This window comes from Hemicordylus capensis, chromosome 5 (assembly GCF_027244095.1).
Source record: "Hemicordylus capensis ecotype Gifberg chromosome 5, rHemCap1.1.pri, whole genome shotgun sequence".
NCBI lineage: Eukaryota > Metazoa > Chordata > Lepidosauria > Squamata > Cordylidae > Hemicordylus > Hemicordylus capensis.
Window position 1 is genome coordinate 147,969,426 of NC_069661.1, and position 16,396 is coordinate 147,985,821.

The following is a 16,396-nucleotide window of genomic DNA, read 5'->3' on the forward strand; positions in this document are numbered from 1 at the left end:
ACTGTTGGCTCATGATGGGGTATATGTGCATTCACCATTCTAGTGCCTACTTTGACACCAGGAGGGAGGAGGATACATTAGTTTGCCACACTAGACAGAGGAATTTTCAACAGGAGCAGACAGCCAAGTTCTGCCAGGGCCAAAACAAGCCTCTGCCCGACTAAGAAATCATTGTAATTTGCCCCTTCCCGTCACAAGCAGTGTGCTGTTCTTTTATTATTGACTCTAAATCTCAGATATCCCAGTCATGGATGGGAAATTCAAGGTCAGTTTACAAGAGACACACTTTCTACATGGAAGTTTCTTCTGTGCAGGTGTTGTGCAGAAACCCATGTGTAGTGACTGCCAGGGGCATAGCAAGGTTGGAATGGGCCAAGATGAGATTTTAAAATGGGCCCCCAGCCCCTCAAAGTCCAGGGCCTCCACGCACCCCAGGCCCCCAAGGATTTAAGTCTGATATTTCAAAATAAGTATGCTGCCTGGAAATACATTTCACTGAATACACACACATGCACACTTCACAATATATAGTGATATACAGTGAGTACTATATATTTGTGCTACTTTTAATGGCTAGAACACACCAGAAACACTAATTATTAAAATGGCCTCCTCGCTGCAGATTAGCAAAGGAGACTTTCAACCATGCAGGGTGAGCCTGTTTGTTTTCTCAGAATTCTGGAACAAATTCAGTAAAGTTTGATTCCAGGAGGTTTTGATTCCAGGAGGTTCTTTTAAAGCCCTTTAACACACATCTCCTCTGGAATGGAGGTGCTGCATTCAGATGTTGGCCAGATGTACCCTGAAGTCCTGTGAGTTATTGGAGAGCAGTTCACACACAAGAAAAATAAAATAAAATAAAAGCACAACACATGCTTCACAGTTCTCACTCAGACCTTCTGGGGTGCAAAACAACTTGAACATAAGTGCATTTATACATGAATGAATGAATATAATATTGTTTGTTCCAGAAGTTTTTGTAATTTTCTGCCATGAAACAAGCAACAGGCCTTTTTAGATAGTAAAAAGCCAGAAATTTAAAGCCAGAAATTTTTCAATCTGTTTTAAATTAAATATTCAGAGACTTCTCAGCCTCCCCCCCCCCGCATCAAAGCCCTATGGCAAGCAGATCCCTATATACCTGGGGTGGGGTAACCACAAAAAGGAATTCACAGTCTACCTTGCAAAAGCTGTGTTGGATGGTCTGGGCAGAGAGTCTGCTGCAGAGAACTCTTCCAGCCTGCCTCCTTCCTGGCTTGCTGGGGAATGCCAAGTCCAGGCTTCAGGGAGGCCTACACGGAGGCCTCTCTGGAAGCCCCACCCACCTGCCAATCAGCTGAGAGGTGGGGAGAGAAGAAGAGCTCTCTGCAGTTTGCAGGCCGCTCGGATCCTAGGCCAGAGCCGGAGGGCAAGGCAAGGAGGATGGCAAGTGGCTGAGGGGCCCTGGGGCCGGGCCGGTGGGCAATGGGGTGTGGGTGGCAGGAACTGGTGTGGTGCCCCCTCCCCAGTGGTGCCTAGGGCACGTGCCCTGGCTGCCCCCCCCCCAAGTTCCACCCTTGAATGCAGGTGGTGTGCCTTTCTCTTGACAAGATGCATCCTTTCTTGCCTCGTTGCAGGCACTGTCATGGTCAGGTGTGCAGTGGCTTGTGATATCCATGTTGAGATCTGATTTGGCAATTTGGCTGAGCCAAGGCAAAGGGATGTGTATCAGTTGCTAGGCAACAGCAAGGGACTTTCAGCTGCTGATTTGTTGGCTCCCCGACCCCTGGGCCAAATATCCCATTTACTTTTGGAGTTGGCCCTGGGCTGGCATATATTGATACAGATATGAACTATTCCCTATCAGAAGAAAAGAGAGAGAAAAACTATTTGCTAAATGTGCTTTCAAAATTCAGCCATCTGGTCTTGGCAAAATAAGGAAATTCTATAAAAGTAGTTCCATTTTTATTAAGGGGCACCCAAAACAGTCATATCTCCTGGAGCTGTTTATTTCTCTTAAGTTAAAACAATTAGTAGACTAAATGTTGGTCACTCTGGCCAGGAAATTGAATCCTTTTAAGAAAATCAGTGTATGAACATCCAGTTAGCATAATGTTAATAAAATGTAATAATGGTGTCAGGATTACAGAAACTCTCTTCACTTTTAAAAGGAAACTGACCTTAAAGATTGGATGATATTCCTGAATCATTGCCAGAGTATCAAGCTTGTTGCCTAGAGCTGTCTGAATCAGGCGCACCATTTGTCTGAAACATCACCTCTTTGCATTACTGCATTCATGGGCACAGCACTCCCATGGTGATGTGTTGTTCTAGGTGCAAACACTCAGCCCAATGTATCCCATTAAGAAGGCATCTTCTGTTGATTCTACTCAGTGCATGCACAATGAGCCTCAAGAGCAAACATATTCTTGTCCTTACACTTGACCATCTTTAAGGGCTGTTAGAGATGGTCAAGGACAGGCATTCGACCACTGAGTTGTGTAGCTAATGCAGTGGTCCCTGCATTGCTGTCTTATTTCATTGTCATATCAAATCTAACATCTGCAGTGACAAGTGCTCTCTTTCAGGCTTTCCTTCTTCTCTCTTCTCCGGCAGAAAAACAGCCTGGGGGCTAAAGGTCTAATCTCATTGCTGATCCTGCATTTGGGAGGAAGCCTGCTATGTAGGGGGCCTCTGGATGGATTGCCCTGGGTGGAGGTCTGATACAGAGCTCTCGTGATATAAAGGTGGTTTCCTTGGGTTCTTCTGCCAGAGTACAAGCAAGGCTGGAAGGTCCTGTGAGGTGGTCTGATATGGAGGCTGCCTTTTTTGGTTCTTTCCTGTCATGCTCTACAGAGAGCCACCCTCACGGCTTTTCTTCCTGCAAAGGAAATGGAGGTGCCACCTCCTAGCTGTTCCCCCAGGGCCAAATCAGTCACTCAGTTTGACTCCGCCTGGATCTAAGCCTCCAGCTGCTGCTTTGGCTCTTGGTGGAAAATAAGAGGGCTGGAGAATAACATTTGGCCTCAAACTTGGGCCTTCCAGCTGTTTGATTACAGCTCCCATAGTCCCCAGTAGTCGCAGTAGCCAATAGTCAGGGTTGATGGGAACTGTAGCCAAACAGCAGCTGGAGGGCTGGTGTTGTGCAGCCCTGCCCTAAATCAAGCTTCCTCTTCTGCATCACCATTCCATCCTCTTCCACACGGGGCAGATCTCTCTTCAGGGCCAAAATCCAGCCTCCTAGCCAGACATGTTGGGGGCAGACAAGCTCTGTATGAGCCTCCTGGCAAGGAACTATCTATCTTGATCTACATCTTGAACCTCTCAAACATCTCTTGGCCCTAAGTGGACTGGCCAAGAGAATCTTTTCTGTAGCTGAGTTTGACCCAAAGACCTTTTTACCCAACTCTACCCAAAGACTATTCAAAGCAAAACAAATGTATTTTCTTTAAAATAAAACATTTTAATTTTTAAAACAATAAATATGCAAGTTTTACTGCTGTTCTATCTCTGCATCCTATTAAAACAAATATTTAATATTTTAAAAATATATACACCACATTTTATTGCTACTTATATAAATAGTAGCACAGTTGTCTCTTTTAATTTGCCTTCCTCTTCTTCCTCAGCAATGTCCAGCTCCCTTGGAGGAACCACGATCCCCATAGTGGCTTCCACCCTGGCCAGTCTGCTCCTTAGCCGCCTCAACTGTCCCCTCAGTGCCTTGAAGCTTTGTAAGTATTCCTGGCAGCTGTGGAGGTCTCTTTGGCCTTGAAGGAGAGAAAACAAACAGGGTGAAGGGGCCTGTCCTCCACCATGTCAGTCCCTGCACGGACTTCTAGTCCCCTTCCATGCCCAGCACAGACTCCTCCTCTCTGTCTTGAAAACCCTCCATGGATATGTACCCCCCCCAGTGAACTTGCACCTCATCAGGTTGATTTTTGCTCTTCCAGCTTCTCTGTCTTCAGGAGCCACCTGAAGGTCTCCTGCTCTCTAAAACAACTCTTCCTCTTCCCTCTCGCTGACCCTTGGGTCTGGAACAGCCACTCAGATGTGGCCCCTCGTCTCTCTCTCCTATCCCTCCAATGATACCTGAAAACCTACCTCCACTGCGCAGCCTTTGGCGTAATGCCTCAGTAGAGGCAGCTCCATTGGCTTGAATTGAATGCCCCTTATGCTTTCCTCTCCCATTCCTCCTCTTCCTCACTTCTCTCTCTAAAGCCAAACTTTAGACTGTATGCTCCTGGTGGCAGGGAACTTTTGCCCATGTACATTGATGACACTATAGGGAGAATTTGCAATATGCACAATTGTATATCATCCTCCTTGGTTTCCTATTTCATCTCAGCTTAAACTCAAAAGGGCTGATATTTGTTTTCCTTTTAGCATTCATATTCTGCTCTTCCTCAAGCAGCTCAGGGAGGTTTATACATGGTTATTTTTTCCTCACAATAACCCTAAGAGGTAAGTTAGGCTGTGGGACAAGTGACTGGCCCAAAGTCTCCCAGAGAGTTTCATGACTGGATGAGAATTCAAACCTGGGTCTCCCTGGTCCTAAGGAGCTGCGGCTGAAATACATACACATCTTTTCCCCACTTGCCCCCACCTCAGCTTCCCTCTACTTCTTCTGTTGTATCCCTGCCTCTGTTTTTAGACTATAAGTTTTTTAGATTGAAAAATCACAATGAGGATGGAAAAGGTAGAGGTTATGGAGTGCTGCCTCTGTGAGACTTACGGTCACGCAGCTGATGGACCTGCATCTCTGCCAAACTCTGCAGATTGTCTTTCAAATTGCTGAGGTCCGGCTCCAGAGGAGGTGGGGAAGGAGGAGGAGGTGGAGAGGGATGCAGGAGGAGGGAAGAGGTGGAGGTGGAGGGTGGGATGGAGGCAACCTCAAGGGAGGCAGAGGACAATGATGAATCCGACCCTGAGGGCTGGAGAAGTGCAGCAGGGTCTGCAGGAACATCTGCAAGAGAGAAGCAGCAGCAGGAGGTCAGCTGCAAAGGCTGACATCCTACCACACCCACCATCACTTGCCCTCACTGCTCACTCTCAGAAGCTGCTTGGATTGCAGGCATTGGAGCTTGGACACATGAAAGACAGAAAACGAAGAAACACTTCAGCAAGCACTGACAACCCACTCACAGGCCTCCCCCCTGAAACCTTAGATGCAGACTCAAATCAAGCATTTCAACATGAAATAAACAAAAGAGCCGTTCTTAGCCCAGCAGCAATTTCAGGGGCATGCTGTGAACATACCTTCCCTTTCCCACCACTGCAGCCGAACTTCAGTGCGGTCGAGCCTTGTCCGCATGTGTCCAATTTGCAGGTTGATGGCCCGGAGAGAACAAGGGAACTGTTGGGAAATGCGGCTAACACTCAGTTCTGCAAAAAGAGAACAAAAAGGAACAAAAGTTGTATGTGCTGACCAGGCTGAGTGCTGGTGACTTGCAAAAAGGGCAGTGTTCGGGCTTAGTCCATCATCTGGGCTGGGTATCAAAACTGTAGCTGATCTTTGTGCTGGGTGTATATGCAAAAGGTTTCTGAGGTGTCACAATACTTACGCTGCTGGACATAGTCATTCTGTAACTCTTTGAGGAGTTCTACATCTTGCTGAAGATAATTATAAGCAATGGAAGGCTCTAGTAAGGGCTTTGACACAGAAGATCCTTTCTTTGGAGTGTCTGTGAGGATGGAAGGACCTGGCACTGCGGTATCCTCAATGAGCACTTTCCCCAGTAGGTCATTTGTGATGCAAGGTGTTGGAAAGGGTTCTGGCATTGAGGTTTCCTCAACGAGCTCTTCCTCCAGGATGTCATTTGTCATGCCAGGTGCTGGAAGAGGTTCTGGCACGGAAGGTTCCTCAATGAGCTCTTTCCCCAGAGTGTCCCCCAAAACACTGGGGAGTCCCCCAGAAAATGGTGCAATGTGGGTTAGGTTTCTGGGATGACCTGAAAGAGAGGAAATAAAGCAGGAATCAGGAAATGATCATGGCTTGTAGGCCTGATAGAAATGGCCTCCCTTTTCTGCCTAGGTTAGCCAGCTGGGAAGTAGCCTGGAATTGTGGGTGAGGTGGGCCACCCAAGGGACCAAGCAAGGAATGAAGAGGAGTACATTGCATAGCACTGACTGGCAAGACAGCCCTCACCAAGTACACTTCAGAAGGGAGTGCAATGGCCAGGCTCTGTCTGCTGTACATACAAGTGCAGCTGCCTTCTACCAAGTCATACTCTTGGCTCTCTTTGCCCTACTCTGGCTGGCAGCCACTCTTGGGCAGAGGCCTTTTCCTAGCTAACTAAGATCCTTTAACAGAAGATGATGAAGTCTCAACAGGAGACCTTGTGCATGCAAAGCAATTGTTCCACTACTGGGCTATGGGCTCTCCCTTCTGGGTGAGGAAAGAAGCTTCTCCTTTGAGCAGAATGGGAGCTGATGGTTGACATGGACTATCTCTGGTTCACGAACCAACCCCCAGTTACAGCCTCTTGGCCTAGTGGGGTGGGGGGTCTTGAAAATCTGCCTGGATGCCATAAGCAGGAAGCATAGCTGTGATCTCAGGAATGCGGGCCTGGCTCCTAGAGGTAGAAAACTGTGGTCGGAGAAAGAAGGAGTCTCTTTGGACCAAGCTCAGAGCACATTGACCAGGAAATGTTGCCCTTGTTTTCAGGTGATCCTCCAATTCCATCTTGACCCATGTAATTGTCAAAAAATGAGATACTTTGGAAATAATTAGCTTCCTCTTCTTGAAGGCAGGGTGAAAAAGACCCAGAGGATGTTTTGGGGCTGGGTGTGCACAAAGGGTTCTCGCAGGACTTTTTCAAAAGTGCACAACCTCTAAAGGAGAATGACCAAACCTGCCTGCCTGCCTGCTGCCACAGCCCTTTCCCCATCTCCTCCTCGAATGGAGGATAGCTAGATGTGACTCACAGAGCCCCCCCACCCCCGTCTCCTCTAACACTTTCGGCTGCATCAACAGCAAAGGATAGAGGTGGCTGAACCTGCCCTCCTGCTATCCATCCATCAGATGGATATCTGCCCATCTCTCTCCATTGTCTAAGAGAAACAGTTCTCCAAGGAGGCTTTCCCTGGGTGGCTGGGGAGCCCTGAGGAGAAGCAGGCACTCTCATCATCCACTTACCTGTCAGTGCCCCCTCTTCATCTTCATCCCTGCAGAGATAAGGAGAAATATTCTTAGTAGCAAATCAGAGGAAAGAGAGGATCTCCTCTCCCAGTAATACTTGGGGTATTACTAGTATTACTAGGGGTATTACTAGTATGTGTCCTCCCTCTAATTTTAATTCACATGCAGCCAAGTATGTCCTCTCCCCTAATCCTTTTAGCTGGCCCTGCTAATTTTGGATGATTCCATAGTTGGGAGCAGTGAATGTAATTGCTGTTGAATGTCACTCACTGCATTTTGCTCAGTGTATTTTTCATTGAGGATTGACTGGTTGTGGCGGGGCGGGGGGTGGGCCTGCTCTCGTAGTTCATAGTCATGAGGCCAGCTTTCCCACCCTCTCCAGTGTAGTTTCCCCACTTTTAAAAAAGTCCCCCCCCCAAGGAACACATACATGCTGTTTTGTGTTTTAAATAGGAGGGAGGCAGCCTGCCAAAGGTATCAAGGGGACAGTTGACGAAATTGGCATTTGATTCAGCAGCCAATTACTGGCATTCTGAACATGGAAAGGAGATGGGCTCACCTTGATGAGGCAATATATGCCACACCTGGGTTTGGGCTATGTCTGAACACCTCCCCCTCATCACTCCCCCCCCCCACCCCTTCAGCTGGCCACACCAGAGCCAAAAGCATTAAGAGGAGTCAAGGGTAGAGAAGAGAGCAACTCACTTTGGTTCTGCCTCTGGGTGAGACCTATCGGAACATGAAAGAAGGAAAGGTTAGGCATGTTCTTGGAAATAACATGGGGGTGCTGGGGGGCAGCTTTTGAAGTCAGCTTCAACTGGTGGGCAGGATTTCCCCACAACCCCCCAAGTGGGCCCACAGGAGCCAGCCAGTAGCTCCTGAGTGATACAGCTTCACCGGTCTAGGACCTCCAAGCTTAAGAAACACAGTGGAAATCAGCCAAGCAGGTGACCTTCGAGGGCTGCCTGCATTTCAAGGAGAAGCTGTGTGGTGTGAATAGTGGTGGTGAACTTGTGACCACTGAAGTTCCCACAGGGAGCACAAACACGTGTGAACACAGCAGGCTGGGCTTCAGTTCTCTGCCCAGACAGGCTAAAACAACGGAAGGGCATCTTTAAAAACCAAGTCCACACTGCCATTAGATTTTGCTTCACCCACCATGCCAGAGACTTACCTGCAGGCCACACATGACCAACAGCCACCCATCTTGACAAGCTGCTAAGCTGCTAATAAACTGACAGCTGAAGACAGCCAATTTATCAAAGATGCTTCAGCTAATCTAAAATGCTGCCAAGTGAGCCTGCTGCAGAATCTTCGCAGGTTTCCAAGGGGAACCATGAGGGCAGAATTCTGTGGCTGACTGTGAAGTCACAAGTTACTGTTACTGGTCATGCTGGCTCTGGTTTGAATCCAAACACTGTCTTGGGGGTGCAGCTCAAAGTGTCAGAGCACCAGGGGCGAGTCATCCTAGTCCTGCCCTCCCTGCTCCCCACATGTCACTTTCTATTCATTTGACTTTCCCTTTCTGTTAACAAATTCTGAAGGAAGGGGATGCTTGTGGATAGGGCTGGGCTGCAGCTGCTGCTTGTACAGTTGGACACAAAGTTTATAATAAGCCTTGCATGAGTCCTCTGTAACATGTAAGAGGGCAAAGGCAACAGCCACATCCACTGCATGTCCCCAGCTAATTTCCCACCTAATCACTTGCTGAAGTTCTTTAGCTAGGAAATTCCTCTAAATCACATTCAGCACTGAGGCCCGTCTCTCTTCAGAATACACAAAAAGAAAACCAATTAACTTGTGGAACTCACCACCTCTAGATGCGGTGATGACCACTGGCTTAGATGGGCTTGAAAGGGGGTTAGAAATATTCATGGGGGAGGAGAGATCCCTCTGTGGCTATTAGTCATGATGGCTATAGAGAACCTCCAGGTGCACAGGCTGAATCCCAGATGCTGGGGACATGCAATGGGTGCGGCTGTTGCCTTTGCATAAGCAATTAAAACTGGTTAAACAATTAAAACAAATAATTAATAATTAAATTAGGAATGAGGGAAACATTTCCTGACAGAAAGCTCTTTACATCTGCCACTACGGCAAAAATGTCATCCTGTGAAGAGTGTCACATCTTGCTCAGTTATAGAAACTAACTGGATGTGGGCCCTTCATATGGCAGGGCACCAGAGCAAATGTTGGGCCCATAATATGCCCTGCCCATCCTTATACAGAATCTTCAATGAGCTGAGCCCTACATATATAATATGCCCCACTTTGAATTGACCTGCTTATGTAATGATTTGTGCACATATGTTCCAGCTCAGTTCTCTCTAAAGGCAGGAGAAGATGTGTGAGCCTAATCATTACATAGAGGCAAAAGAGATCCAAGCAGATCTGCCCTGTCCACTAAGCGGACTTAGGTGGCCGCCTAAGACACCAATTCTTGTGGGGTGCTACATGCCTTCCATTCCCTCTTCAGGCAACCTCTGATGTATCTGACTTGCTGTGAGAGGCCATTCACTCTCCTTCCTAGAGGAAGAGTCACCAAGGGGTGGGGGCACAAAGAGAAAAAATACCGTGTGAGCTAAGCCAACTTTGCCTTGCTTTTGTTTTGCTCTCTCTCCTGTCCTAGTGAATGAACAGCCTGTGCAGCTCATGTTAAAGCTGGAGCGCCACACTTCTCAGTGAACGGTGGGAGGCACCAAAGTGAAACTTTGCCTAGGACACCAAAAACCCTACCACCATCCCTGAACCCAGGATGTGAGCAGAATCAGAGAGAATATTGGTACTTGAAACCTGCAGTTGTATACCCCTCTAAATGGCATAGAAATTGATTCTAAGAATATTGTGTTGGAAGGAATTGTCCTCAGGCTCTGCACTATCTCACTTCACCTAGCTCACTTGCTCCTCCCCAGCTATGAAGGAAATGTTATTCAAAGTCAATATGCATACTTCCCTAGGACAATACTAAGGAATTATAATGCCAGGCCTGTGGAGAATCAGTCTCCCTCTAAAATCCCTTAAAAAAAAAAAAAAAACTGAGGTAAAATGTCATGTTTATGCTTCAGAGTAACGTGTCTAAAGATGTTTTGTAGTTTGTGTTTGTTTTAGTGGTTAAGGGGGTCTGTTGAGGCAGCTTCAGATATTTTAAATTCACCGCACTGTAGCCATGTACAATGGCCAAAGGGATAGGAAATCCTTCCCCGCGCCCCACGGTTCACACTTACAGCAATGCTTGTCTGAAGAGGGCAGAACCCTACCCGTGATGGTTGGCACTCCCTTGATTATGAGACTGGATCAATTTAAGCAGGTGGAGGACCTGATTAAACACTTTGACCTGGACACAGCTTACATCAAGGAACTCACAATCTTGTGATGGTGTACATGAGTGACTGCTGAGGAGGACAGATGGTATAGGAAAATTGGCAATTCATTATAAGCAGTGGAACAACCCGAGTCAGGCAAGTCGCCACTGCACTTTTGTAACAGGCATCTAAATATTCGGAATTACATTATTCTGTATATAGTTATTCTTTTATTCTAAAAGGGATCTTAAAAAATAAATTCCATTTAAAATAAACATTGTCTCTGCAATTAGGTCTTTCCTATGCTTAAGGCCTATTCCATTTGATCAAGGGGAGTTTAAAAGTGTTTAAGAATAACCATTGACCGCACAATTGGAAGGAGAAGGTATTTATTTTATAAAGGAATCGCCACAAATAGCTGATGCGGTGAGATCCCTAAGGAAGCCACCACACAGCTATCTATGATGGCTTCTTCGGCCTCTCTAGTTGATGAATCATTCATTCTTCTTTTGCCGGCTGTGCTGTGATGCCAGTAAGTGTTCAACTCAAGTAACGTATCAGTATCTAATGGGTTTTCAGCAGCTTTATTTAACTTCGAAACATGCAGTCTACTTACATTCTACTTACAGAGTCATGGTAAATACATTACTGAAGGTGATGAATGCTGGCAGATACATCGCTAGATTAGAAAATCTGCCTTGACTAAGAAAGCTGTCCACATAGAACTTCCATCTTCATCCAGTTGGTAAGACCTGGACTCTAAACTAAGAACACGGGGCAGAGCTGCCTGCTTTTGACTGGTTGAGAGAGTGGGAGTCCCTGCTTCTGGGTATATAGACAGCTTATAGACTAAACTCTAGACAACTACATAGGCTTGTAGTGTAGCTAGACCGCACAGCAATAATAAATAGCATTAATGCTTAGCATTCTAAACCTATGATTCTAAACCTCATGGCAACACACTTCTTGTTTGTTTGTTTTCTCTTTGGCATTTACTTAGCTGGGCTTAGACTGTTGTCCCCTAGGGCTAGGCATCGATCATCCCAGTAAATGGGTCCAAGGCTATGTATGCCTTATTAGACGATTGTTCACCAAAATAATTGCAATGAAAAGTTTATCCAATATTTAATATAATACCACATCATATCAGTATTATATTGAATATGGCTGGGGGTGATGTGGGCTTATCTTTAGTGAAGATCCAGCTTCTGTGAAGATACTGGCAGCCTACAGAGGCAGCATTTAAAATTGCTGCCTTCCTTATTCTTGCCCTATAATGTGAAAAGCCCCCATGTTTGAACACCAATTCTTTTACTGGATTTGCTCTGAAGTTTGGTAGTAACCACCCTTTGTGACTATGCTTTGCTCAAAGTGGGGAAAATTAGTTCCAGTGTGTGCAAACTGGTATACAGCTGTGTTAACCTTAAAGTACCAGGGAAAGCTGATCGTAGTAGGGATGCACTGGAAGTTAGGATAAGCTGAAGCTTGGAAACACAGACTCATAACTTGAAAACAAAGAGTTGCTTGATTGAGGGGTAATGGGTACAAAATGAGAAAAGAGGATGATTATTTATATCTATGTAAACCATTTCGGGAACTTTTGTTGAAAAGTGATATATAAATATTTGTTGTATTCATATTAAATATTTGTTGTATTCATCGTGCTTAGCAGGCTTGCTAATGACATCTTCCTTCCCATAAGGAGTTTGCAGACTCTGGAAATTACTTAGGTTGCCCCTAATACACATTTACCATGTCTTACTGCTAAGAAAAGGGGACAAGATTTGAGGTGAAAAGTTTAGAGAAAGAGATGGAGTAAGAACATATTCATAGCTACCTGCAGTCTGTCTATCTATCTATCTATCTATCTATCTATCTATCTATCTATCTACCTATCTATCTATCTATCTCATTTATATCTCGGTTTTCCTACGAGGAGCTCAGAGCGATATACATGGTTATGTTTAGCCTCACAACAACCCAGTGAGGTAGGTTAGGCTGAGAGTTATGCGACTGGCCCAGAATCACCCAGTGAGTTTTATGGCTGAATGGGGATTCAGACTTGGGTCCTCCTGATCGAAAGCCACTCTAACTATGCTATGCTGGCTCTAGCTGGGGTCCTTCTCTCCCAGGGTGGGATGGAGACCCAAGCACAAGGCAAGAGAGATGCAAGAGATCAAGAGCCTTGTGGGAGAGGTTTTTATAATCAAAGACATACCATAGGACATGTTTTGGCAGGGAGTCAAATATTTGAGTACTTGTTCCATGCAGGGGCGTATCTAGGGTATGGCAGGCAGGGCACGTGCCCCGGGCGCCACTTGAAGGGGGTGCCATTTTTTAAAATTAATTTTTAAAAAATGGCTGCCAAAAACAAAATGGCCACGGTGCATGCTCAAATGCCCTCTGTGAGGCCCTAGGCCATGCCAGGCCTCACAGAGGCCATTTGAGTATGCGTGGTGGCCATTTTGTTTTCAGTGGCCATTTTAAAAAATAAAAATAAAAATGGCCACCGCATATGCTCAAATGGTCCCTGTGAGGCCCTAGAGGCCAGCGGGGGTCAGAGGAAACCTTTGCAGACCCCCCATGGCCTTTAGGAAGCCCCTCAAAGGGGCTACAGGTAATTTTTTTAATTAAAAAAATGTCACTGTACACATATTCAGATATGTGACTTGTATGTGACCTTCAGACTTTTATTTTTCAGCTGATACTATGGTAAAGTTATCTGAAAGATGAGTGTCAGATGTTTGGACAGGGGGCGCAATTTCAGTGCTTGCCCTAGGCGCTATTTTCCCTAGATACGCCTCTGGTTCCATATATAGTGTGATTCTGTATTGATCAGGCTACATCCTGACTGTTATCACTTGGGTGTTGTTCTTTAACAAAAGAGTTGCTTCAAAGGTGCTTTGCTACAAGTAGCAGACTGGATAAAAATGGAAGGAAGATCTCTCTTTTTCTCTTTCTTTCTCTTTCTTTCTAACATTACAGTACTCACCAAAACTCTTAAATGTAAAGGAAGGACATATCCTTGACTGATGGAGGATCATTATAGGTGGAAGGAAGCCTGCATTCCATTACCTTCTGACTCTTTTGTATGTTGGGCTGGTCTTGCATCAAGTCCCTACATGTGCTCAGATGCTATCAGAGTGGCATATCCTAGTCCCATTGCAGTTGTGTTATTGACCTGGGGGCATCAGGAAACACCTAATCAGAATGACCTGTAATCTCAGGAATGCAGCTTGCTGAAACTTCATTTTGGAACCTGGACCTAAAGGCCTTTGGAGGCCTCCCACTGCAAGTTAAGTATCATTTTTAAACACGTACATTCTTGAAGGCACAAACCACATCACCCAGGACAGAATAATGAGGATTTGGGGACCCCTTGGGGTATGGAGGCCCTGGACTTCGGCCCCCAAGTCCAGGGGTATGAGCGCCTCTGCTGCTGCTGCTGCTGCTGCTGCTGCTGGCAGCCAATTTCTTCAAGGAATCTGGATCTCCAGTAAAAGTAAGCTCTCACATCCCATTGCATTGAACTGATACTAATGGATCAGCTTGATGTGATCTAGACCCCAGTTTCTCAACCACTGGTCCCTGGACCGCTGCCAGTCTGCGAAGGATTGAGTGCCGGTCCCTGACTGGGAGTCAACCCCCCCGCCAAACAACTGCAATCAAGGCACTCACTTCCTCAATTTTGCACATGACACGGAAGAGGGAGAGGAGGAGTATCATGGAGGCACGGGACCCTGCTTCCACCTTGCCTCCACGTGCTGCTGAGGTCTTCCTACAGCTATCTTTATCTTTACAACTTCAAACTGTATGCGGCATGGGGGCATCGAGGAAAAGCCACTTGAAGGGCTGCTGGTTCTTGCATGCTCATTATTTGCAGCCAAAGGTTGATTGATTGAAACCCAGCTGCCTGTTGCGGCCGAGGCGCCTTGAGAGGAAACCCTGTTTCCTTCTTGCATTGGTGGGGTGTTGTGGTCCCTTGGCCACCTGTAACCAGCTGGTCTGCACCGCCGGTGGAAGATGGCAGTCCCCTTTGTGACCTTGCCAGGGGGTGGAACCTCTGGCTGGGATCATGCTGTGGTGAGGGCTAAGCGGTGGAGGGAGGGAGGAGGGCCACCTTGGCTTGGGCTTTACAGAAAGGGAGTGCAAGTGGACCTTCCTCAGGGAGGGGGAGCAAGCACACGTACCAAGGAGGGCTAAGTGGAGGAGGGAGGCGGCGTGGTGCAGGGGAGAGGCAAGAGACCATTTTGTGCATTCATGCAAAAGGGTCATTGGATGAATGGCATTGGAATGAGGTGATCCTGGGGATTTGATGCCCAGCGCGGTTCGTGTCCGATCCCAACCAATTTAAAACCAGCTGCCTGTTGCGGCCAAGGCACCTTGAGAGGGAACACCGTTTCCCTCTTGCATTGGTGGGGCGTTGTGGTCCCTCAGCCCCCTATAACCCCTTGGTCTGCACCGCCGGTGGAAGACGGCAGTCCCCTTTATCATCTCGCCAGGCGGGGGGGACAACCTCTGGCCGGGATCATGCCGCGGTGAGGGCTAAGCAGTGGAGGGAGGGAGGAGGGCTGCCTTGGCTTGCGATGCACGGGCAGCATGTGGGACCACGTGAGCTGCCTGGCCCCAAAGGCAGGCTGGTGTGATTGGTGCATGCAGGGGAGTTGAGAGGGGGCACAGAAGTGTGCACTGCGAGAGAGAATGGGGGAACACCTGCTACGTAATCTGGTGCGCAAGCACAGCGGCAGCAGCTCTTGGACCCAGGCAACCTTCCGAGCGTGGTCCGGTGCACCATTGCCTCGCCCACCCTGAACAGTGCCTCGTCTCCCCAGTGAGGAAGATGAGCCATCCACCACTACAACGCCCCGCATCCGCGCCATCTCAGAATTGCCCCCTTCCCTTTAACACCAGGTCTCCACCGCTCTTCTTCACATTTTCTTTCACCATTAAAAAAAAAACACCCCATTCTCAGCACCTGCCACGTAACTGTTTTTAAGGAGTTTTGGAGGAGCTGCGTGGGTTTCATTAGGTCCACCTCACAAAGTGCACAATTAAGAGCAGGGTCCAGATCAAGCCAGGTGATCATGACCAAGCAGCATTGACACAAATGAGAGATGACTAAATTAATTTCAGAGGGTGGTCCTGACTAACGTGGTCTGGATCCAGCCCTGCGACTACACAACTCTGGCTAAAACTCCACCTCCATCAAGAGAGGGGTAAACTGTAGACTTCGGGCTCTACTGACAACTTGCCCAGCTCTCCTCTCCTCACCTCCTTTTTGCTTTGCTTGACATCCAGCCTGATGAAGAGTTTGGGGGAAATCAAAAGCTTGCTTGTATGTTGGTTTCATAGTTTTTGAATTTTTCTAATGGCCCAACATCCCCTCTCCATTGAGTAATCACAAGCACCCCCACCCCACACATACTGAAGACATACTGGAGACATATTTGTTCACCCAGGCTTTTAGATTCAGGGGTTCTCAACCTTTGGTCCCCAGATGTTGGTGGACTTCAACTCCCATAATCCCCAGCCATAATGGCCAAATGCCATTGTGGTTGGGGTTATGGGAGTTTAAGTCCACCAACATCTGCGGACCCAAGGTTGAGAACCCCTAATATTCCATGTTTGCAAAAGATTCCAAATTTAATGATTTTAATGCTTATATTATTTTAATTGTAAACTGCCCAGAGATACAAGTTTTGGGGAGTATAGAAGTCTGTTAAACAGATAGATAGATAGATAGATAAACTTAAACTTGAAACCCCTTTACTAACTGCTGGTCTGGGAAACTGCGCATGAAGAATGTAGCAGTCCTTGAAACTCTGCACAAGGAATTTAGCGGTCCTTGACTCCAAAAAGGTTGAGAAACACTGATCTAGACCACCCTAGGGGTCAAATGTCTAATTCAATCATTAATGGGATCAAGTTGATGCTAATAATGGTGGGTGTGCCCTGTGAAGGCTCTTCCCGCTTA

The 16,396-nt window shown here is 46.9% G+C and overlaps 1 protein-coding gene across 1 annotated transcript in view; it reads right to left on the reverse strand.

Annotated features, from left to right (window-relative positions):
* Positions 1-3,427: 3,427 nt before the first annotated feature.
* Positions 3,428-16,396, reverse strand: part of LOC128325945 (uncharacterized) — a 30,953-nt gene continuing 17,984 nt past the window's right edge. Inside the window, exons 2-7 of the mRNA XM_053251881.1 lie at positions 7,826-7,849; positions 7,118-7,146; positions 5,544-5,930; positions 5,239-5,364; positions 4,715-4,945; positions 3,428-3,749 (exon numbers count right to left, since the gene is read on the reverse strand). Of these exons, the coding sequence (XP_053107856.1) occupies positions 3,553-3,749; positions 4,715-4,945; positions 5,239-5,364; positions 5,544-5,805 (816 nt within the window). The 5' untranslated portion in view covers positions 5,806-5,930; positions 7,118-7,146; positions 7,826-7,849 and the 3' untranslated portion in view covers positions 3,428-3,552. The remainder of the gene's footprint in view (positions 3,750-4,714; positions 4,946-5,238; positions 5,365-5,543; positions 5,931-7,117; positions 7,147-7,825; positions 7,850-16,396) is intronic.